The sequence below is a fragment of the Oncorhynchus kisutch genome, linkage group LG12 (genome assembly GCF_002021735.2).
Source record: "Oncorhynchus kisutch isolate 150728-3 linkage group LG12, Okis_V2, whole genome shotgun sequence".
In the NCBI taxonomy this organism is placed as follows: domain Eukaryota; kingdom Metazoa; phylum Chordata; class Actinopteri; order Salmoniformes; family Salmonidae; genus Oncorhynchus; species Oncorhynchus kisutch.
In genome coordinates, this window is record NC_034185.2 from 14,157,486 (window position 1) to 14,181,024 (window position 23,539).

At 43.8% G+C, this 23,539-nt stretch overlaps 1 protein-coding gene across 1 annotated transcript; it reads left to right on the forward strand.

The window, feature by feature from the left end:
• The first annotated feature begins 541 nt into the window (after positions 1-541).
• Positions 542-16,395, forward strand: LOC109900547 (apolipoprotein B-100). Its single transcript, XM_020496206.2, has 26 exons — positions 542-667; positions 1,011-1,055; positions 2,114-2,226; positions 2,359-2,504; positions 2,733-2,880; positions 3,332-3,484; positions 3,996-4,120; positions 4,253-4,338; positions 4,462-4,912; positions 5,034-5,151; positions 5,276-5,422; positions 5,669-5,910; positions 6,019-6,241; positions 6,355-6,528; positions 6,628-6,831; positions 7,036-7,203; positions 7,475-7,680; positions 7,799-7,981; positions 8,093-8,223; positions 8,325-8,526; positions 8,647-8,819; positions 9,091-9,266; positions 9,386-9,501; positions 9,639-10,012; positions 10,263-14,944; positions 15,074-16,395. The coding sequence occupies exons 1-26, from the start codon at positions 613-615 to the stop codon at positions 16,163-16,165; spliced, it is 9,933 nt and encodes a 3,310-aa protein (XP_020351795.1). The 5' UTR covers positions 542-612; the 3' UTR covers positions 16,166-16,395.
• Positions 16,396-23,539: the final 7,144 nt, after the last annotated feature.

A 23,539-nucleotide genomic window follows, 5' to 3' on the forward strand; every position in this document is an offset into this window, starting at 1 on the left:
ATTAAGCATACAGAAAACAAATGACAAAAATACACATTTATCCATTCAACTAACCTATTTCGGTTGGTAGAGTAGATCATTCATGTTAGTAGGCATGTTCTGAGTGACTTGCAGGCCACCAATCTCATCTGACCACATTAATCTATACAACACAAATATCAGAACAGGTGTACAGTAAATCCCATGTAACAATGATAAATAATTTGCTACAGTGCTTGAGCACCAGTGACAATGTTTTTTTTTTTAAATACACAAGTTTATTTTACAACCCCTTACTTCAATCACTTGTTTCTAAAGCATGAAAAACCTTAAATAAAATAAAAATGATAATAATAAAAAGCTAATCTAATACAATCAGAGAGTCCAATCAAGTCCAGTGCTGACTGACAAGTCTTGGGAGTGTTTGTGAAATGAGTTAGGCCTACCTTTGCCCTGCCACAAGGACTGCCTGAACTCTGGAACCAGGGCGGCACTCTGGCAGTTCTGGATCTCTGAAAGAGGGTTGTGAGAACTATAAAAGCAGAGAGCCAAAGCAGAGGAATCAGTCTACTGAAAGAGTAAAGAGACCTCTTCTTCTCTCCCGAAGGCTTACAGAGCTTCTTCCAACCCATCATGGGGGATACTAAGCTCTGCCTTCTGCTGCTGCTAGGCACCTATGCCTTGGCCCGTAAGTACAGCGCAATTTACACATTGTTTTTGAGGTCCATTTTTAATACATGCTTTTCATTCTCTACACAACTTTTTGGTAGTTTTGTGCTACAAGCATCCAGTTGTGTTGAAATAGGTCTACATTTAACAAGAGACGATATAACTAATTCTGGGTAGCTTACATACACTTTTTAAAATTGTCATTGACATATAAGCCTATATATATATATATATATATATAATGAAAATATGCAGATACTCTGAATACATTTTACAGACAGACAATTGCTGCAATGGATGATGTTCTGTGCACTGGTATTTCAACTTTTTTCCTAATCCTTTTTTATTTTCATTATTCACAGAACAAGATATTGGGAATTCTGAGGGACAATCTCCAACTTGTCTCTGTAAGTTTTTATTTTTATTTATTTAAATGTTAGATGAAGGTAATCTTCCAGTAGACAATGGTCTCTAGGGGAAAATGGGTTTTCAACTTTCAACAAGTTGCAAAATGTCACCGAGAAGAGAGGAGAAACAACCATATTGCTTGCTAGCTAGGAATCAAGCTTCAGGTGATTTCGTTTTACCTCAGGATTACAATAAAAATATGTTTTCTTCCAGACTCCACTAAAAACCATAGTGGAATAAGCACATCTTTATTATAACGTTTACTCCTTGTAGCCTAATCACAACAACTCTAGGGATCATTGCTAAAATTCACCTAGGCCTACTGAACTTGCACTGGTCAGCTGAAATGTGTGACTTTGGACACTTTTGATGATATCGCCATTCACTATCAGGTTGACTTTGCTAGCTAGCTACTGTTTGTAGCTATTTAGTTTCACCCCAGGATTAAAATTAAAATAGCTACATGGTGTTCCAGACTAAGATACTAAGCAAGTTGTCAATACAACTCTGATATGGAATTTTTGTGAATTCGCCTATAGACTATACTTAATTTGCAAACATTTAAAAAGAGTGAATGAACTGGATGGGACAAAACTTATGCTTAGCTTTTTCTCTGGTAAAATTCTGATAATTTTCGTACACTAATTCTGACGTCATCAGAACCCAAAACAGGATATCAAACAAAAAAGGAGAGGGATTTTGTGAGAAGTTATTACGGCTTGTTAAAACCATAGAGGAATAGGCAAATCTTTGTTTCAACTCCTTGTAGTCTAGTACTCACAACGGTTCTAGGGAACGTTACTTCACCTAGGTCTACTCAATTTGCACTGGTCTCAGTTGAAATGTGTGACTTTGAACTCAATGATGAGATCATTGATCAGTGTCATGTTGACTTGCCAAATGTCAACACTATCAATTTTATCATACGAAAGGTAGAGTCCAGAACTCCTTATCTCACTAGAGATTAGATGTCTTTCATAACATGTCCCTACGTATTGCTCCCTTTTTCTCATAACTGTAATTGCAACGTTAGTAATTTATGCCCCCTTATTTTTAGTGGCAAAGAGGTTCAAGAACTTCAGAAGATTTCTGTACCAGTATGAAGCAGAGACACTTAATGGCGTAAATGGAGCTACCAACCTCAAGAATGGCCCTAAAGTAACCTGCAAGGTACATGACAGACAGCTGAGCCCAGAGCCCTCCAGCAACTCTTCCGGGCTCTCACTCAACTTCCATTCCTCCCTTACAGAAGGGGACATTAAAGGGACAGTCCTCTGACCGTTCCTTTTCTCCTTCTCACAGGTCGAAATTGATGTGCCCCAAACATGCAGTTTCATCCTGCGCACCCCAGAGTGCTCCCTGAGCGAGGTCGTCCACGTCGACACAGAGGGTTCCGCTGTGTTCGCGCCCGCTGCTGGTGCTGAGGCTTTCCAGGCTGCCATGGCGAAGTACGCTATCACGTCACTCTTATCCCACAGCGATTTACAGACCTTTTCTATTGCTTGATAACCCTTGATGATAGAATAAGAGTATACTTAGTGGCTCTGATGAAAGTTTGACTACCGAAAGATCAATGTAAATAAATAGAAAATTGTGCATTGATCCTGAATGTGCAGAGATTCCTTTTCATTTCAGAATAAGAGTATACGAAATAAGATCACTCCTTTATTGTCCAGGAACCCCCTGAAGGTCATGGTTGAGGGACAGACAGGTGTGAAACTCTTCCCTGAGGAGGATGAGACCACCACCATCTTAAACATCAAGAGGGGAATTGTCTCAGCCCTTATCGTGCCTGCCTTGGAGGAAGAGAAGAACAAGGACATGGTAAGAGCTGACCAAGGCAATTTCCTCACCTGCCAGCTCACAGCCAATTAGTCAGTGACGTGACATAACAGTCATCAGGTCCATATAGGTCTGGGTCATCAAGGCAATTTGATTTTGTTTGTGATGTATCAAGATACAAATGACATAATAAACAGATAAGATGCCGCAATCTAGGGTGATAAATACCAAACAACAAGTTGTTACAATGACTACCTAGAATGACTGCACCATAGATAAAGCTGCAGGTCAAAGTCCTTCATAGCTTCATGTCAAAACTTTGTGTGTCCATCTTATTGAGTTGACCATTCTAGATCTATAATCTGTAAATATCCTTCTTGGTACCAGTCATGTGACAAGGAATCACAGAAACCGAAGTATATTGTGTTAAACTAATAATCGAAATGGATGTATGTTCGTCATTTACTTTAACAAAAACTCTCTCAACGTTCAGGCCACCCTTCATGGAGTCTGTGGCACCAACTTCGCTGTCAATTCCAAAGAAGACATCGCCACTGACGTGACCATCACCAGGGACCTGTCCAAATGCGACAGCTTCATTGCCCAGAGGGACCACACCAGCCCCCTGGCTATCATCTCTGGCATGGTTAGAGGGAGGGGAAACGTGCAAAAAGATAACTTTATGGCCATCATTTACAAAAAAACATTTGGTCATTCTTCGATTAAGCATTACATTTTAATAGAATATCATATCATAAATTCAGCCACGGGCCAATTTTCTTCTTGAGCGGATGGTCACGGGGCCCGAACATAATTGCAAATAATTTGTAGACTGCAAATTTACCGCAAGATGCCCAAACAGATTAAAATATTTGACTAAAACATCATCATTGCTTACATTTGTACACATTCACATATCTCTCTATTATTGTTGGAAATACTTTGGAGCAGATTTCCCAAATTAAAATCACTTGGAGCTGATTTGCTGGTATTTTTAGTCTTTTATGGCCAACAATTAAAAAATATATAATATATATATTTTTTTTACTTGGGGGGACAAATAAAATCACGTCAGTTGGGGAACCTTGATTTACACCATAAACCCATCATGATTATTGTTCCTGACAAAGTGTTTAATTGTGCTTCCCTGTCAACAGCAATACCCACTGTCCAAGCTGATCAGCAGCACCCAGACTTGCAACTACAAGTTTGACAACCAGAAGAAGCACATGACTGCTGGATCCTGCACGGAGAAGCACATCTTCCTCCCTTTCTCCCACCAGTAAATCCAGGCAACTTCAAATCTGTTTAATCCTATGAATAGAATACTGAGTCTGCAATGATGTTAGCCCAGATTTTACCCAGGCCAGTTTAGAATTCGTCACATGTTCTTCAATCCTCTTCCTGAATGCAGGACTGAGTATGGAGTGTCAACACTGGTCAAACAGACTTTGACTCTCCTGGAGACTAGCAAGATCAACGAAAGAGTTTTCAACCACAGTAAGAATTGACACTGGTCAAAATTAGTCTTTTACTCAAATGATAAACAGAATGTGTACTGTACCAGGCAGCCTTTACAGAATGACATTTAAAACTAAATGTCTTCTATCTTACTCTCTAAAGATGAGGCCAACCTCAAGGGTTTACCCATGGAGGCTGCTGAGGACAAAGCTGCCGTCCAGACAGCAGATGCTGCTCTTGCCACCCTGAGGGAACTGAGCACCCTGTCCGAGACCAACCAGGGCCACCAGCGCGCCAGCACCTTCCAGAGACTCGTGTCTGAGCTCCGGGGACTGAAGGGTGAGGCTATGAGCCCTGCCGTCCCTGAGATGGTGTTCGTATCGGACGCCCTGACCTGGCAGGCCCTGGCCCAGTGCGGTACTCCTGAGTGTAGCAGCGCCATGCTCCAGCACCTTAGGACCTTCGAGCCTGAAGCTATGGAAGTCGACGCCGCCGTCTATGCCCTGGGACTCCTGCCCAACCCCTCCCGCCTCCTTGTCAAAGACATGCTCAGCATGGCTCAGTACAAACAGAGCAAGCCCATCATGTTTGCTTTAGGCAATGTCGTCAGAAAGTAAGTCCAAAATGTATACTCTACTTGGTTATTGACTGATAGACAATGACTGACGGTTTCAATTTAGTTTAATAAACATTATGGTTCAAATGTTCATTGCCACCTTGTTTTGTGTTACTAGGCTCTACCAGGCTGAGGGCAAAGTCACCCCCGAGATTGCTGCTGTGTCTGAGTTCCTTGTCTCCCTTTTGGGTGCTGATTGTGCTGGAGAAAAGGAGCTGACCTTCCTGACCCTGAGGGTATGTTGTCACCTGTTGCTCAACTAATTAGATTCTTCTTCCCACCTAATCACATGACATGGAAAGCTTGACTTCTTTATCTGCTTATCTGACTCTCTCTCTCTTTATTTGTAATGGACTCCAGATTATTGGCAACATAGGAGAAGCCATGGAGGCCGCCGACGCTACCGTGAAGACCACCCTGCTGAAGTGCATGAGACAGCCCACCACAACCCTGCAGGTCCAGCTCGCTGCCATCCAGGCCTTCAGGCGCATGTCTGTGACCGATGAGGTAAACTATATTCAAACTCCAAAACAAACTTTAAGGACTAAAAAGGAGTGTAGGAGTGCTGATCTAGGATCAGGTCCCCATATAATGTTTTTCATTATGATCTAAATAAATAGACAAGCTGATCCTATATCAGCACTCCTACTCTGAGACATGTGAATAAGGGCCATGCACTGCTATACTGTGGCACACATTCTCCTTTCAAAAATACATTGTCTAATTAGCTGCCATTTTGTTTTTCCTTTCCAGGTGCGCTCTAACCTCCAGAGGGTGAGCTCATATGCTAAGGGTGCCGTGCAGAAGAGACTGGCAGCCTACCTGATTCTGATGAGGACACCTGAGGCAAGTGACCTGGAGCTGGTGAAGAAAATACTGAAGGCGTCGATGCAGGAGCAGAAACCAGACGTCCAGGAGCAGAATGCGCAGGTCAAGGCCTTCGTGACCTCTCACATCTACAACATCATCCACTCCAATGACCCCGAGACCATAAAGTATGTATAAATTTAATCTGAAACAGACTTTGTCATAATATTATACAAAAAAAGTTAAGTATCTAGTGTTAGTACTGATCTTTAATATTCTGTGATCCTAATCCCCAGGCTGGGCGAAAAGATCCTTGATGTCCTCGCTGACCATACCATTGCAACCACTCATGGTGACTACACTACTATGTCTCGCAACTACAAGATGGATGCTGCCATGAACAACATGAAGACCAGCATGCAAGGAAACATGATCTTTGATCCCACCAGCCAACTGCCCAAGGAGATCATGCTTGAGACTACCCTAAAGGCTTTCGGCTATAACATGGACATGTGGGAGGTATGTAATAACAGAAAGATGTTTTTATGTCTAGTAACTCATAATAACAGGTTTGTAGTGTGATTTTTGTTATATCCACTCTACATTGCATTGACTGTTTTTTTTGTCTATAGATTGGCATGGAGGGAAAAGACTTTGAGCCAACCATTGAGGCTCTGTTCGGAAAGAGCGGGTTCTTCCCTGACACCGTATCCAAGGCTATGTACTGGGCTGGAGACAAGATGCCAGACCAGGTGAACGAGGTTCTGAAGAACTTCGCTGCCCCATTGAAGAATGAGAAAACAAAGGTGATTACCACACATCTTGTAAAAAAAAATATATTACTCCACTGCATTCAGTTTGTGTTACGATTGTCATTGTTAACTCTTCTCAAATCTTTTCTTCAGGTCCCAGAGAACATCATGAGGGAGATTATCCGCAACTTCAACAAGCTGGCGAAGGATCTGCAGGCTCAGGAGTCCCCTGAAGCCATGGCCTATCTAAGGATCATGGGAACTGAGCTTGGATACATCAAGGGCAGCGAGCTGAAGGGCATTGTCCAATACGCAGCCATGTACGCTGAGATCCTCCTCAAGGTCATGCCCACAAAGGTAATTCACATGTTTACATATATGTGTACCTCCAAGTGTGAAGAACCCTCTTGTTTTATTTCCAGCTAAGAACAATTTAATGTTAATAAAAATGTTCACGAATGTATGACTTTTAAGTCGCTTTGGATAACAGCATCTGCTGAATGGTATATTTTATATGTGTTTATTGTTATTGTCATTGATTACATTTCTTCCTGGGTTTAGTTCATGCAGAAGATGGTGGCAGGCACTGACAATGAAGTGTTTGCCCATTACATCTTCATGGACAACAAGTTTTCCCTGTCAACTGCCTCTGGCTTCCCTCTGAAGTTCTCTCTGTCCGGTACCTTTGCTCCTGGAGCTAAGGGTGGCCTGCGCTTTCACCGCAACATGGTAAATATCTCACTCACTGTTCTCTGCTATCTTCCTGCACTCAATCAGCATTCTTTCACAAGATTCTAATTCCATTTTTTTGTTGAGTTTTCAGTAACAGTAGTTTTCATACTATTAATACATTTGTATCGAATTGTTTGTAGACATTTATAAAAATTCTCAAGTATTTGTAATAAACATTTGTAATAATAATATATGAAACATTTATAATAATGAAGGCATTTATACATAAGAGTTTTCTAATGGGCCTCTCACTGCTATCTTTTAACAGCAGGAAGTGTCCTTCATGCCCTCTGTGGGAGTGGAGTTTGTGACCCAGATGGGAGTACACATCCCTGAGTTTACCAGCTCCGTTGTGGAGATGCACACCAACATGTACCACGAAAGCGCCGTCAACGCCAAGATCACCATGGAGCAGAACCAGATCAAGCTGGGTATCCCTGCTCCTCAGGGCTCCACCCAGCTCTTCAGAGTCAGGTACATAAAAAACAACCAAAACTAATTCAAATTTTCAATTTGTAAAATGTACAAAAATGTATCAAAAGTCACATGATTTGTTATTTATTTTTGTTCTTTTGCTTTTCTTCAACAACAGCAACAGAATGCTGACAGTTACCTCTGGTCAGGCTACTCTGATCCCCCCCATGGATGAGGGCAGGACCAACGTCGTGAACTGCAACCCTCTCTTCTCTGGAGTGAAGTACTGCACCACCGTCCGTTACAACTTAGCTGGTGACAACGCTGCTGCTCCTTATTTCCCTCTCAATGGAGAGACTAAGTAAGTACAACATTTGAGGGAGTCTGGATGTGTTTATGGAAGGATATTGCTAATGCACCATGTATGAAGATCAAACTAGCATCATACTGAACAACAGTCTCTCTGTTCTAGGTTTGCTCTTGATATCCAGCCCACTGACGAGGTCTCTGAGTACACCGCCACCTTCGCCTATGACCTCCTTAGCGAGGGAAAGGAGGGACGCCAGAAGGTTGACACCGTGAGGATGACACTTAGAGCGGAGGGTAGGAACATCTGTCCAAGCACTACATTTCCCATGGTTCATACTGTTTGGTGTGAGTCAGTGGTTAAAATCAACTCACTCTCTTCCTCCTTGTTTCCCTAGGTGCTAAACCCACTGAGGCCACCGCCACCATGAAGTACAACAGGAACAGGAACATCCTGACCGCCAACGTCCAGATCCCTGACTATGATGTGGAGGCTGGAATCAGGATTGGTCTCACCGACAGCAGAGCCAATGGAAAGTCCATCACCATCGACATCACCAACAAGAACATCCCTCAGCTGTCTTTAATTGGCCGCGCCAAGTAAGTAAACGCAAAAGCCCTCCCCTTTAGCCACATTCATTGGTGCATGTCTTCATAGATCAGCACATGTTGGAAATGAATTGAATCACTAAGAGATTCTGATGGTTTTCTTTCCTCCAGGCTTGAGGCCATGAGCGACAGTATGCTGCAGGTCCAGCTGGTTGTCCCTTCCCTCAAAACTGACGCAGTTATCACTGCCACTATGAAGAGTGCAGAGGAACTCACCCTGGAGCTCAGGAGTGACATCAAGCTCCCCGAGACCACCTCCATTCAGGGAGTCATCTTCAAATACGGTACGCTGATTCTACAAATTCATAATACACCATTGTGTAGGGAGGAGGTCTATCTTTATGTGGTATGTTTATTTGACTAGTATGCAATAGACATAAGGTTCAAAGTTCAAATCAAATCAAATCAAATCACATTTATTTATATAGCCCTTCGTACATCAGCTGATATCTCAAAGTGCTGTACAGAAACCCAGCCTAAAACCCCAAACAGCAAGCAATGCAGGTGTAGAAGCAAAGTTGAATGTACTAATAATACAACATGTTTTCCTTTTAGATGAGAACAAGGTTGAGGTTCAGCTGGTGTCCGACATGGGCTCTGAGATCCAAAAGGTCATCCCTCATACCGAAGCCCTCCAGGCATGGCTGAAGCAGCTCTCTGAGGACATCCTGGACCAGCAGGTGGTCAAGACCGACATGAAACTGCGTCAAATCTTCACCAAATCTCTTGAGGTAAGACAACACCCAAATCCTTTTCGTACAGTCTCCTCAATTCTTTTCATGTTTTATTCTTCCATAGAAGTCAAACCAATGGTGGCAGATCAACGCATAACAAAATAGTTTTTTAACAGGCCATCAACATTTGGATGGACAAGATCACCTTTGATGTTCCCATGGTTGAGACATTGAAGGACAACATGCCAGAGCTGGCGATGCCCACAATGCCCGAAAGACTGTTCCTGAAATCGTAAGTACATCTGAAAGGAGTATTCTCTTTTTGGGGTCTATTTTTTATAGAGCCTAGTAATTTTCTATGTGATGTCAGTGTCCAGGATCATAGTCTGATAGTAACAAACTATTTGCATTATTTCATTCCTTCAACAGTGAGAGCACATTCAAATACCAGTTCAACAAGAACCGTGTTACCATCACCATCCCCATGCCATTCGGAGGAAAGTCATCTGAGGAGCTGAGGATCCCTGCCATGCTGACCACCCCACATCTGTCCGTGCCCCAGGTCGGTTTGGAACTTGCCTCCAAGGAGGTCCAGGTCCCCACCTTCTCCATCCCCAATGACTACAAGCTCACTATGCCACTCTTCGGAATGGTTGAAGTGTCTGCTAAGGTGAACAGCAACTACTATAACTGGGAGGGAATGGTCTCCGGTGGCAACAACTCTGTGGAGAGCCCCAGCTACATTGCCAAGTTTAAGGTGGTCGCTGACAGTCCCATTGAACTCCTCGCTTTCACATCTGAAGGTAAACCTTTTCTCTTAACTTTTTTTTAACCTTTTTGATTTTTATAACCTTAAGAAGTTCATTGAACTTCCAAATCAGAAATGTTCAGTAGTTTTACAGATTGCCATATTATCATGTTTGGAAAGGAAGAAACATGTTACATAATAACTTCAGATTAGATTATACAATATAACCTACCTTGAGTCAGTTTGACTGATTTACCTTGTGTGTACAATAGTGACTTCATGTCCCTTGTTTTGTCTCATTACAGGAACTGCCATCATCACTGACGTGCCAGAAGACTCTCTGAATGTGATTTTGAATGGTTCCCTGAGCCACAAGCTCATTGACACCAGCTTTGAGGTAATGGAAACCGTCAGTGTGTCAGACAAAGTGAGAGCCACAGGCAACCACAAGATTCAGGTCTTCAGCCCTCTGGGTCTGCAGACATCCTTGGACATCACTTCGCAGGCCTCCTTGGCCTCTGACATGCTCATTGGAGATGCTAACATGGATGGTAGTGTAACCCTTGGATCCGTGACCGCCAGCACCACCTATTCCCAGTCTTTCTCTTTCGAACACATGAAGAAAGAAGCCAGAGCCGAGTCCACACTGAGGGTGAACTCCCCAATCCTGGAGATTGTCAACAAGCTCAAGGCCGGCTATGCTAATGAGCAGCTTCTGATTGAGTCCAATACCAACCTGAACAACGACCCCATTAAGCACACCACCAAGTTCAGCATCAGCTACAAAGAGGCCCAGCTGACGATCCAGTCCGACTCTGTGACCAAGGCTGAAGAGAAAATGATCCGCAGCAAAGTGGACTTCACCGCCTCTAGGGATGAAGCCATCATCAGGGTAGAAAACCAGGCTGATGATACTGAGAATCGTGCCTACTCCCTGCTCTCCGGAGCCCTGAACCCCGCCAGCCTAGAGATCAATGCAGACGCTTCCGTCAACGTCCTCGGCAGCCGCGCCTTCCACAAGGCTGCTCTGACGCTGAACAAGGAAGGTCTAGCAACAAGTGCCACCACCACCGCCCAAAGCAGCCCCATAACCTTCGAGAATGTCTTCAATGGTGGAGTCGATACCACCGGGGCCCATGTGTCCATCAACACCAAGGGGGCCTTTGGGGAGACCACCGCCAACCTCAACTTGGAGGGGAAAGTGGCAAGCTCTGAGGTCTACCTAAACAGCATTTTCAAGGGCAATCTCTTCGATGCCAACACCATGAACAGAGTGAACCTGAAGGTGAATGAAGACGGGCTGGCCCTCACCAACAAGCTGGTCGCTGAACTGTATCAGATGGAGACTGAGAACACACACAGCCTGACTCTCACTCTTAAATCTCTGGCCCTCCGCTCCAAGACCGAGAACTTCTTCAACAAGGAGAACACCTACAAGCACGACATCTCTGTCGACATTCAGCGCTTGCGTGTTGCTGTGAACGTGAAAAACGACCTCAAGATCACAGAGATTAACTTTGTCAACGAGGCTATGTTCAAGGTAGAGGATTACAAGATGGAACTGACCGGCAGCCTGAAGGGAGTCTCTTCCGAAGAGGCCAATTTCAAGCACACTTATGAGATCAGTTTTGATGACATGACCACCACTGCTAAGTGCAACACCAATGGAAAATATGCACTCTCTCAGATGACACACACCGCTGACCTCGAGATTGCTGGTCTGTCCACCAAGTTCAACAGCGTGGCTAGCATCAACTCTGAAGCACTGAACTTGGACAGCACTGTCAACGTTGTCGCTGAGCCATTCATGGTTGACATTTCTGCTCTATTCAACTCCAACGGAACTCCGAATATGTTTGGAATTCAGAACATTGAGCTGTTCAACCAGTTCCTGTTGAAGGCAGAGCCCCTGGCTTTCTCCCACTCCCACGAATGCAAGGCCTCCACCAGCCTCCAGCTGGAAAATGGAGACTCTGTCAAGACCAACCTGGACAACAAGATCACCAGTCGTCTGACTCCTCAGGAGCAGTATGCCTCAATGAAGATGACATCCAAACTGAATAACCATGAATTCAACCAAGAGCTTAGCGCCTTGAACAATGCTGAAACGATGGGAATGGAGATGACAGGAGCTGTCTTCACCACCATCTTGAACAAGGCCGGTGAAAACGAGGAATACGCCATCTCTGGTTCCCTGAAGTACGAGAAGAATGTTGACAGCCATTTAATTCTGCTGCCATTTGTTGAGCATCTCCCTGCAGTCATTGAACAAGTCAAAATTGCCACGATGATGACGATGGAAAACAGCAAAGGCCTGCTGCTAGATATTGACACCAAATACGAAATTAGAGCAAAGATCCAGGGGAAAGTGGGTGAACTGAAACAAGTTGTTGAGAGCTTCGACATCAACCTGTTCATTCAGGACCTAAAGAACTTCATCAATTCCATTGAAAGCCACATTCCTACACTGATAGCCAAGATTCCCACTGAAGAAATCATGAATGTCCTGAAGTCAATCAGGGACACTATTATGAGGTGGATCAAGAAAAATGACATCACTGGCAAGATAAATGCTGTTTACACCAAAATTGAAGAGATCCTGTCCAATTACGAGGTTGAAAAGATGGTTGAGAACATCATGGATGAGGTTGTGGAAATCATGAAGTCCTACCAGCTCAGAGAACACATTCAGTCAGCAAGCAATGCTCTTAAGTCTATTGATATCCAAGCCATGCTGAACAAAATCATGGCACATGTGAATGAGTTTGTAAATGAACTGAATGCCTTTGACTTCAAGCAAATGGTAGACAACATCAGTGTCTATTTCGATAGACTGACAGAGAAGATCAGGTCTTTTGATTATAACACATTCGCTGAGGAGCTGAAACAGAAAGTCATCGAACTGAGCAGGGTCCCCTGTTTCGGAAAACTCAACGGAGAGTTCAGTGTCATCTCACCTGACTACATTATGAGCACCAATGCTGAGTTCCGGAATGCCACAACTACCGAAGTGACACCAGAGTTCTACGCTATCCTCAAATCTCAGGCCACTTCTACCTTTGATCTGTTCGCCTACACCCTGGATGCCAAAGTTGACATTGCTGTGCCCAAGATGAGCCACCTGTCTGTTTCTGAGAACATCAAGATCGTGCACACGGACTTCTCCGTGGACCACCAAGGAACAGTTGCCTTCTACAGCACATCAGTCCAGGCTTCCTCCAAGACCAATGCCAAGGCCACAACTGAGTCCTACACCGCCGAGCTGGTTAGCAATGCCTTCTTCGACATGGAGAATGGAGTCTCTACCACACTGGAGACTACCTACAACCACAATGTGAACCTCCCATTTCTCAACATCTTCAGCAAGGCTGCCATAACCCAGAAGGCAGTTGCTCTCCTGGAAGGTGGCATTGTCACTCTGACTCTTACCAATGAGGGTAACGGTAAATCTGCCATCCAAGATTACTCCGATGAAGGAACCCACAAGTATGACATGCAGATTGTAATGAACCTCAACACTGTCAAACTGATCTTCACTGGGGTAACCGACACCAACAACCTGAAAATGAAGCAGAATGTGAATGCTGAAGCCAGCATTTTCAGTCACATCATCATTGAAGCCAACACTGAGACCGAAACTCCCTTCATCAAAAGCAGTGTTGCTGAGCTGAAAGCAGAGGCTAAGGTGCAGGATCTGAAAATTGAGGTAACTGCCTACTGCAACACAGAGCTGGTAGGCAAAGTTGAGGGAATTATTTCCAACTCAATCAACTTCATCGCTACACCCTATGAGTTTGTGTTTGACACCAAGAACAAGGAAAACACCAAGATTGCGCTTCCCTTCAAGTTGACTGGAAAGATTGATCTTCAGAATGACTTTGCCTTTACCCTCAACTCTGGAGTGCAGCAGGCTAGCTGGACTGGACTGGCACGATTCAACCAGTACAAATACTCACACTACTTCACAATGGACAACGGTGAGCAGGAAATCCACGTCTTCGCCCAGATCAATGGAGAAGTGAACCTTGATGCGTTGAAGGAGCCCATCTCCATTCCCAAGAGAGCTGTAGAATTCATAGGTAGGACTGAGTTCTCTCTGTGGGAGGACACCGGTCTGAGTGTGCTCTTGACCACACCTCAGCAGACCTTTGACATGGACACCAAGCTCACATACAAGAAGAACCCTGAGATGATCACCATTGGCATTGACATGGAGCCAATCTTCAATGCCATCAACAAGCACACCAGGAGTCTGAACAAGAACATGATCGTTGGAAGGGACAAGGCTGTTGCCATTCTCTCTACCTCATTTGACCAGGCAAAGGCAGAGTACGAGAAATACAACATTGAGCTACCCAAAACTCTCACTGTTCCGGCACACATAGTTCCAGTGCTGAATATTGAAGTGTCTGGTTTCACCATTCCTGTGCCTGACTTCAGTCTCATCACAATGCCTACTATGCATGTTCCATCTGCTCTTAGCAAGCTGACCCTGCCAAAAATCACTCTGCCCAAAATGCAGAGCAACATCATGATCCCTATCTTCGGTGACCTGACCTACGAGTTCTCCATGAAGACAGCTGTGCTGACAGTGAAGGCAAATGCTGCTGTCCTCAATCAGGATGACATCATTGTCCGATTTGACGCTTCCTCCACCTCTGAGTTTGATGCTCTGAAGGCCAAGATTGATGGTAGCGCCACCTTGAACACGAACAATGGATTGAAACTGGCCTCTATCCTGAATTTGGAAGCGATGTATGTTGAGGGCAGCCATGACAGCACCATCAGCCTCAATAGCGATGGTATGGATGCCTCCATCACAAATACAGCTACCCTCTGGACTCTGGAAGTCAACCAGGAGGTCTTTGGAAATGCCCAGGAAGGCCTCATCATCTCTGTGTCTTCTCCAAATGCCGGACTCCTAGGACTCCAGCTGCAGGCCAAGAAACCACCCCAAGTGAAAGGGAGACTCTACGGCAGATACCCGGTAAGACTCGTGTACATTTCAATGACTTGATAAGTACTGTTTGCAATGTGTTCATGACAGCCATGTAGAGCATGTTACAATGCTGTTTCACTCACTTATTTCTGTTTTTGTTTTCATTCTCTCATGCAGTCTGAACCCACCACTGATGTGGAGATCATGGCCCTGAAAATGTCTGTGATCAACTCTGAGAAGCTGAACATTCAGACCACCTGGAATATGGAGGTTCCCACTGAGATGCTCCTGGTAGTGAAGGCGAAGGTGCCTGAGATCATGTCAGCAGTTTGCATGGAGGATATCCTATCTGCTCCCCAAAAGATAGCCGACAGACTTGAGGGTAGTATGGAACAGATCACGGATCAGGGCAAGGTCATCTACAAGAGGGCTGCAGAAAACATTGCAGCTATGGATCTTACAGCCATCACAGACAAGCTCTCCAACAGTGTCATTTTCGTCCTCAGGCAGTACCAGAAGAATGTTCAGGTTTTGCTCGATGCTGCCATCAAGTTCCTGAGAGAGACCCAGTTCCAGATGCCTGGACTTGAGGGAAAGATGTCCGGTCTTGAGGCCTACCAGAAACTGAGTAGATTATTTGCTGAATTGGTTGAGGAAGCTATCAAGAAGGTTCCAGAATTCTTTGCCTCCCATGGTGCAGCTCTCCTTGAACAGATCAGAAACATCAAATTCACACTTCCTGGCTCCAGCAACCTGGTCAGCGGGAGAGAAATCCTGGATGACCTGATGGCTGCCATTGAGAAGATTCAGAAGCAGGTGATCATCATTGTGAAGAGAGTCGGAGAGGTCCCTCTGGAGGATATTGTGAGCAGGCTGTCTGCATTCCTGCGCTTAACCGTGCAGAAAACCGAAGAGCTCATTGTCTCCCTGAAATCTCAGGATATGGAGAAACTCACCGTGTGGATGAGTGACGTCTTCAGCGAAGCCATCGACTCCCTTGCCATGTCTGATATTGCACAGCAGATCGAGGAAGCCAAGAGAATTATCCGAAAATATCGCAACCTCTTTGCTGAAATGTCCATTGAGCAGCTCAATGCTGACATCCAGTCTTGGATTGACTCCGTGATTCAGAGTATTAATGCCATCCACATCAAGGTCACTGAGTTCCTTCAGGACATTACCAGAAATGCTGAGTCTTTTGTGACAGTGAGTGACAAACAGATGGACATTGAAATTCCTATTCCATTCATTGCTCAGCTTAACATGTAAAACATATATGCCCAATTCATTGGCTTTCAACTTGCAAACATAACTGTTATTCTCATGTAGCCATTCATATTATAATGCATTTCCATTTATTTTTTGTAAGTTACTAATTTAGTTTATTATTCACAAGTTAAGACAGCCAACTTAACTGGTTTAATTTTGCTCCCTATGTGTCTTGTTCTTTTTAAAAACTTGAAAGAAAAACATGAATAAAGACCATTTGATGCAAATGACGAGATAAATTTTTCTATATCACTCCCCACCCATTCATAACCTTACATCTATCTTGCTCGGCCACGATCAATAACATTAACAGATCAAGCCTATGTTGTCTTGGGTTCTTGGTGGGTCTCTCTGATTTTGGTCAAATACCTTATGAAACAGCTTTTTAATTAAATAAAATGTACTATGATAATACACTATAATACACTGTTATGTATTTAATGTACTTGATCTATTTATAAACATAAATAGCTACAATACAACAACTATATACACTGCTCAAAAAAATAAAGGGAACACTTAAACAACACAATGTAACTCCAAGTCAATCACACTTCTGTGAAATCAAACTGTCCACTTAGGAAGCAACACTGATTGACAATAAATTTCACATGATGTTGTGCAAATGGAATAGACAACAGGTGGAAATTATAGGCATTTAGCAAGACACCCCCAATAAAGGAGTGGATCTGCAGGTGGTGACCAGACCACTTCTCAGTTCCTATGCTTCCTGGCTGATGTTTTGGTCACTTTTGAATGCTGGCGGTGCTTTCACTCTAGTGGTAGCATGAGACGGAGTCTACAACCCACACAAGTGGCTCAGATAGTGCAGCTCATCCAGGATGGCACATCAATGCGAGCTGTGGCAAGAAGGTTTGCTGTGTCTGTCAGCGTAGTGTCCAGAGCATGGAGGCGCTACCAGGAGACAGGCCAGTACATCAGGAGACGTGGAGGAGGCCGTAGGAGGGCAACAACCCAGCAGCAGGACCGCTACCTCCGCCTTTGTGCAAGGAGGAGCAGGAGGAGCACTGCCAGAGCCCTGCAAAATGACCTCCAGCAGGCCACAAATGTGCATGTGTCTGCTCAAACGGTCAGAAACAGACTCCATGAGGGTGGTATGAGGGCCCGACGTCCACAGGTGGGGGTTGTACTTACAGCCCAACACCATGCAGGACGTTTGGCATTTGCCAGAGAACACCAAGATTGGCAAATTCACCATGTCACAGATGAAAGCAGGTTCACACTGAGCACATGTGACAGACATGACAGTCTGGAGACGCCGTGGAGAACGTTCTGCTGCTTGCAACATCCTCCAGCATGACCGGTTTGGCGGTGGGTCAGTCATGGTGTGGGGTGGCATGTCTTTGGGGGGCCGCACAGCCCTCCATGTGCTCGCCAGAGGTAGCATGACTGCCATTAGGTACCGAGATAAGATCCTCAGACCCCTTGTGAGACCATATGCTGGTGCGGTTGGCCCTGGGTTCCTCCTAATGCAAGACAATGCTAGACCTCATGTGGCTGGAGTGTGTCAGCAGTTCCTGCAAGAGGAAGGCATTGATGCTATGGACTGGCCCGCCCGTTCCCCAGACCTGAATCCAATTGAGCACATCTGGGACATCATGTCTCGCTCCATCCACCAGTCTGCACCACAGACTGTCCAGGAGTTGACGGATGCTTTAGTCCAGGTCTGGGAGGAGATCCCTCAGGAGACCATCCGCTACCTTATCAGGAGCATGCCCAGGCATTGTAGGGAGGTCATACAGGCACGTGGAGGCCACACACACTACTGAGCCTCATTTTGACTTGTTTTAAGGACATTACATCAAAGTTCGATCAGCCTGTAGTGTGGTTTTCCACTTTAATTTTGAGTGTGACTCCAAATCCAGACATCCATGGGTTGATAAATTTGATTTCCATTGATAATTTTTGTGTGATTTTGTTGTCAGCACATTCAACTATGTAAAGAAAAAAGTATTTAATAAGAATATTTCATTCATTCAGATCTAGGATGTGTTATTTTAGTGTTCCCAGTGTATTTTACTCAAATGTTTTACTTTTACACAGTGCAATATTTCAGTAGCCCTGAAGGAGATGCTGTTGCAGCCAAAAAAACAATTGAGTGTTTCCAATGGCCTAGGAGTCATACACTAAATATGAGAAAGAAACTGAATTATTTCTTAATATGAGGGATTATACAGCCTGACACAAACTTGTTCAAAAGCCAGAAAAATAAGGAATTTATAAAAACTTTCACAACACACTCTCTTAACTATCAAAACGTACTGTCCTTCACAGTACTTCACTGAACAATATTAAGATATTTCACTGCATCATCAGATTTGTATCCATCAGATAATTAATAACCTTACAATCTTATGGAATTCCATCATATACATTCTGATGTAACTTTCTTCAACAAACGTGCCGACCCTTAAGTTGAATGAAATCCTATGGTCTAAATATAAACTATGGCAGACAAAAATTACGTCATTGCTAGCGTGTCTCTGGAGAGAGGTTTTACTGTAATTTCCACAGTCCTTGGTTATGATACTGGCATGCCCAGTGCTGTAAAGCCAGTGGGTAAAATCCTCAACTCCCTCCTAATGGAACTTCTAAAACTATATCAGCATCCGTCACTATTATAATGGGTGGCAGGTTGCCTTGCGGTTAAGAGCATTGGACCATTAATCGAAAGGTCGCTGTTTTGAATCCCCTAGCTGACTAGGTGATAAATCTGTCGATGTGCCCTTTAGCAGGGAACTTAAGTCTAATTGCTCCTGTAAGTTGCTCTGGATAAGAGTGTCTGCTAAATGACTAAAATGTCAATGTAAAATGTATTACGACAACCAACTTTGAGCATGAAACACACTGTGATCCATCGGTGTAGTTGTGTAGAATATTATCTGTGTAATTGATATATGGGTTCAATTCTTGCATGCAAGGTCATGAACTGCTGTTCCTGGTACACACACTATTTCATGGGGCTGGATTTAAAAGCATTTGTCATTTTAAACATTTTCACTGGAGCGTTTAAACAGAGTATCAAGTGTAGTGTCCTTTATGTAGTTGGAGATGAAAATAGTGGAGAGTTGCTGTACTGTGGTGTAGGCCTAGCTAGCTCAATGTTAGGCTTTCAATTGAGGGACTATGAGGTCAATAGAGGTCTTTGTTTATAATTATCAATTCTCTGTTATACGTAGTAGCCATAAAGACGGCTGATATTAATATCCCAACTTCCCTGTGATTTACAAGAACAGTCTGATGTTACTCTTTGTCATTTAAATGGGAAACCCGTTGGCACATAGAGGGATGGAGATCCATTGATTAGATATTGATGGTCCTGCTGCTGGCAATTGTTCCCTTGATTTCTCTATTGCTTTTCCAATTAAAACTTTCCATTCATTTCATTTTAGGTACTATTCCGAGATACAAAGTGGAGTTTAGTTACTAAACTCAAAAAAAAAATGTCCTCTCAGTGTCAACTGCATTTATTTTCAGCAAACTTAACATGTGTAAATATTTGTATGAACATAAGATTCAACAACAGAAACATAAACTGAACAAGTTCCACAGACATAATAAATTGAATAATGTGTCCCTGAACAAAGGGGGGGGTCAAAATCAATAGTAACAGTCAGTATCCGGTGGCCACCAGCTGCATTAAGTACTGCAGTGCATCTCCTCCTCATGGACTGCACCAGATTTGCCAGTTCTTGCTGTGAGATGTTACTCCACTCTTCCACCAAGGCACCTGCAAGTTCCCGGACATTTCTGGGGGGAATGGCCCTAGCCCTCACCCTCCGATCCAACAGGTCCCAGACGTGCTCAATGGGATTGAGATCCGGGCTCTTCGCTGGCCATGGCAGAACACTGACATTCCTGTCTTGCAGGAAATCACTCACAGAATGAGCTGTATGGCTGGTGGCATTGTCATGCTGGAGGGTCATGTCAGGATGAGCCTGCAGGAAGGGTACCACATGAGGGAGGAGGATGTCTTTCCTGTAACGCACAGCGTTGAGATTGCCTGCAATGACAACAAGAATCAGTCCGATGATGCTGTAACACACTGCCCCAGACCATGACGGACCCTCCACCTCCAAATCGATCCCGCTCCAGAGTACAGGCCGATGATAAACATGAATCCGACCATCACCCCTGGTGAGACAAAACCGCGACTCGTCAGAGAAGAGCACTTTTTGCCAATCCTGTCTGGTCCAGCGACGGTGGGTTTGTGCCCATAGACGACGTTGTTGATGGTGATGTCTGGTGAGGACCTGCCTCACAACAGGCCTACAAGCCCTCAGTCCAGCCTCTCTCAGCCTATTGCAGACAGTCTGAGCACTGATGGAGGGATTGTGCTTTCCTGGTGTAACTCGGGCAGTTGTTGTTGCCATCCTGTACCTGTCCTGCAGGTGTGATGTTCGGATGTACCGATCCTGTGCAGGTGTTGTTACACGTGGTCTGCCACTGCGAGGACAATCAGCTGTCTCTCCTGTCTCCCTGTAGCACTGTCTTAGGCGTCTCACAGTACAAACATTGCAATTTGTTGCCCTGGCCACATCTGCAGTTCTCATTTGCCTTATGCTCACGCAGGTGAGTAGGGACCCTGGGCATCTTTCTTTTGGTGTTTTTCAGTCAGTAGAAAGACCTCTTTAGTGTCCTAATTTTTCATAACTGTGACCTTAATTGCCTACCGTCTGTAAGCGGTTTGTGTCTTAACGACCGTTCCACAAGGTGCATGTTCATGAATTGTTCATGGTTCATTGAACAAGCATGGGAAACAGTGTTGAAACTCTTTACAATGAAGACCTGTTTATTTATTTGGATTTTTACGAATTATCTTTGAAAGACAGGGTCCTGAAAAAGGGACGTTTATTTTTTTGCTGAGTTGAGGTTTTGGTTTAAATCAACCTGGAAATGCACAGATGCACTAATCTATGTATTATTGCAGAGATTATGCAGCGTAATGTTACATACTTTAGTTTGTTTCCTACCAATTTACTTTTGTTGATGAATTTATCTAGGACTGAGATAAGAAAAAAAATTGGACAGTCCCTACCAAAAAAGTGTCCTCTACTTTGCCTGTTACATGCGGGAAAACCCCATTATTGGAACATTTAAGATCGTAGTATCCGAAGGCAGACTGCCTCAATTTGGAACCAGACCCAATAGCTTTCTTTAAACTTGTTTTAACCATGAAAACCATGTTTTCTGCCTTTCCTTCAGGAAGAATTAAATCATACATGATTATATATGGAAAAAGGAGAAAGGAAGAAATGTTTATATGAAAGAGATCCAGTGGGTACATTGTGTCCTTTCCTGAACGTAAACAAAGGGTCCAGCAACAGAACTCTATAGTAAAGAATGTGACTTCTAAGTAATTGCAAATGAAAAAAAGCAACCCTTTGAGAACCCCCCCCGCCCCAACAAAATCGTTATGTTACACAAAAGAGCCCAGCTGTCCTTGGAGGGGGTCAGGGGGAAAGGAAAGAAAAAAAATTGTATGTCTCCAATGGATGTTCCAATGATGTCATCTGTGGAGACCCTCCCAGGCTCCCACCACATAAAGCACAGTAATGTCACAGCCATCTGAACACAGCATCATTTAAGCTTTATTGGCCAGTGTGTGTCTCCTATAAAAATGAAATACTACTTGGATATACAGTACCAGTCAACATTTTGGACACACCTACTCATTCAAGGGTTTTTCTTTATTTGTACTATGTTCTACATTGTAGAATAATAGTGAAGACATCAAAACTATGAAATAACACATACTGTGTGGAATAATGTAGTAACCAACCGTTTTAACAAATCAAAATATATTTTAGATTCTTCAAAGTAGCAACCCTTTGCGTTGATGACAGCTTTGCACACTCTTGGAATTCTCTCAACCAGCTTCACCTGGAATGCTTTTCCAACAGTCTTGAAGGAGTTACCAACATATGCTGAGCACTGCGGACCAACTCATCCCAAACCATCTCAATTGGGTTGAGGTCGGGTGATCGTGGAGGCCAGGTCAACTGATGCAACACTCCATAACTCTCCTTCTTGGTCAAATAGCCCTTACATAACCTGGAGGTGTTTTGGGTCATTGTCCTGTTGAAAAACAAATGACAGTCCCACTAAGCGCAAACCAGATGGGATGGCGTATCGCTGCAGAATGTTGTGGTAGCCATGCTGGTTAAGTGTGCCTTGAAATCTAAATAAATCAGTGAGTGTCACCAGCAAAGCACCCCCACACCATCACACCTCCTCCTCCATGCTTCACGGTGGGAACCACACTTGCAGAGATCATCCATTCACCTACTCTGCGTCTCACAAAGACACAGCGGTTGGAACCAAAAATCTCAAATTTGAACTCATCAGACCAAAGGACAGATTTCCACCAGTTCATTGCTCGTGTTTCTCTTATTATTGGTGTCCTTTAGTGGTGGCTTCTTTGCAGCAAATCAACCAGGAAGGCCTGATTCACACAGTCTCCTCTGAACAGTTGAGATGTGTTTGTTACTTGAACTCTGTGAAGCATTTATTTGGGCTGCAATTTCTGAGGCTGATAATTTATTTTACCTTTATTTAACTAGGCAAGTCAGTTAAGAACAAATTCCTATTTTCAATGACAGCCTAGGAACAGTGGGTTAACTGCCTGTTCAGGGGCAGAATGACACCGTCAGCTCGGGGTTTGAACTTGCAACCTTCCGGTTACTAGTCCAACGCTCTAACCACTAGGCTACCCTGCCGCCCCAACTCTAATGAACTTACCCTCTGCAGCAGAGGTAACTCTGGGACTCCCTTTCCTGTGGCGGTCCTCATGAGAGCCAGTTTCATCATAGTGCTTGATGGTTTTTGCAACTGCACTTGTAGAAACTTTTAAAGTTCTTGACATTTTACGGATTGACTGACTTAAAGTAATGATGGACTGTCGTTTATCTTTGTTTTTTGAGCTGTTGCCATAATACGGACTTTGTCTTTTGACAAATAGGGCTATCTTCTATATATCACCCCTACCTTGTCACAACACAACTGATTGGCTTAAACGCATTAAGGAAAGAAATTCCACAAATGAAATTTTAACAAGCCACAACTGTTAATTGAAATGCATTCCAGGTGACTACCTCATGAATCTGGTTGAGAGAATGCCAAGAGTGTGCAAAGCTGTCTTCAAGGCAAAGGGTGGCTACTTTGAAGAATCTCAAATATAAGATATATTTAGATTTGTTTAACACTTTTTTGGTTACGACATGATTGCATATGTGTCATTTCATAGTTTTGATGTCTTCCATTTATTCTACAATGTAGAAAATAGTAAAAATAAAGAAAAACCCTTGAATGAGTATGTGTGTCTAGTATGTGTGTTTAGTACGTGGTTACTAA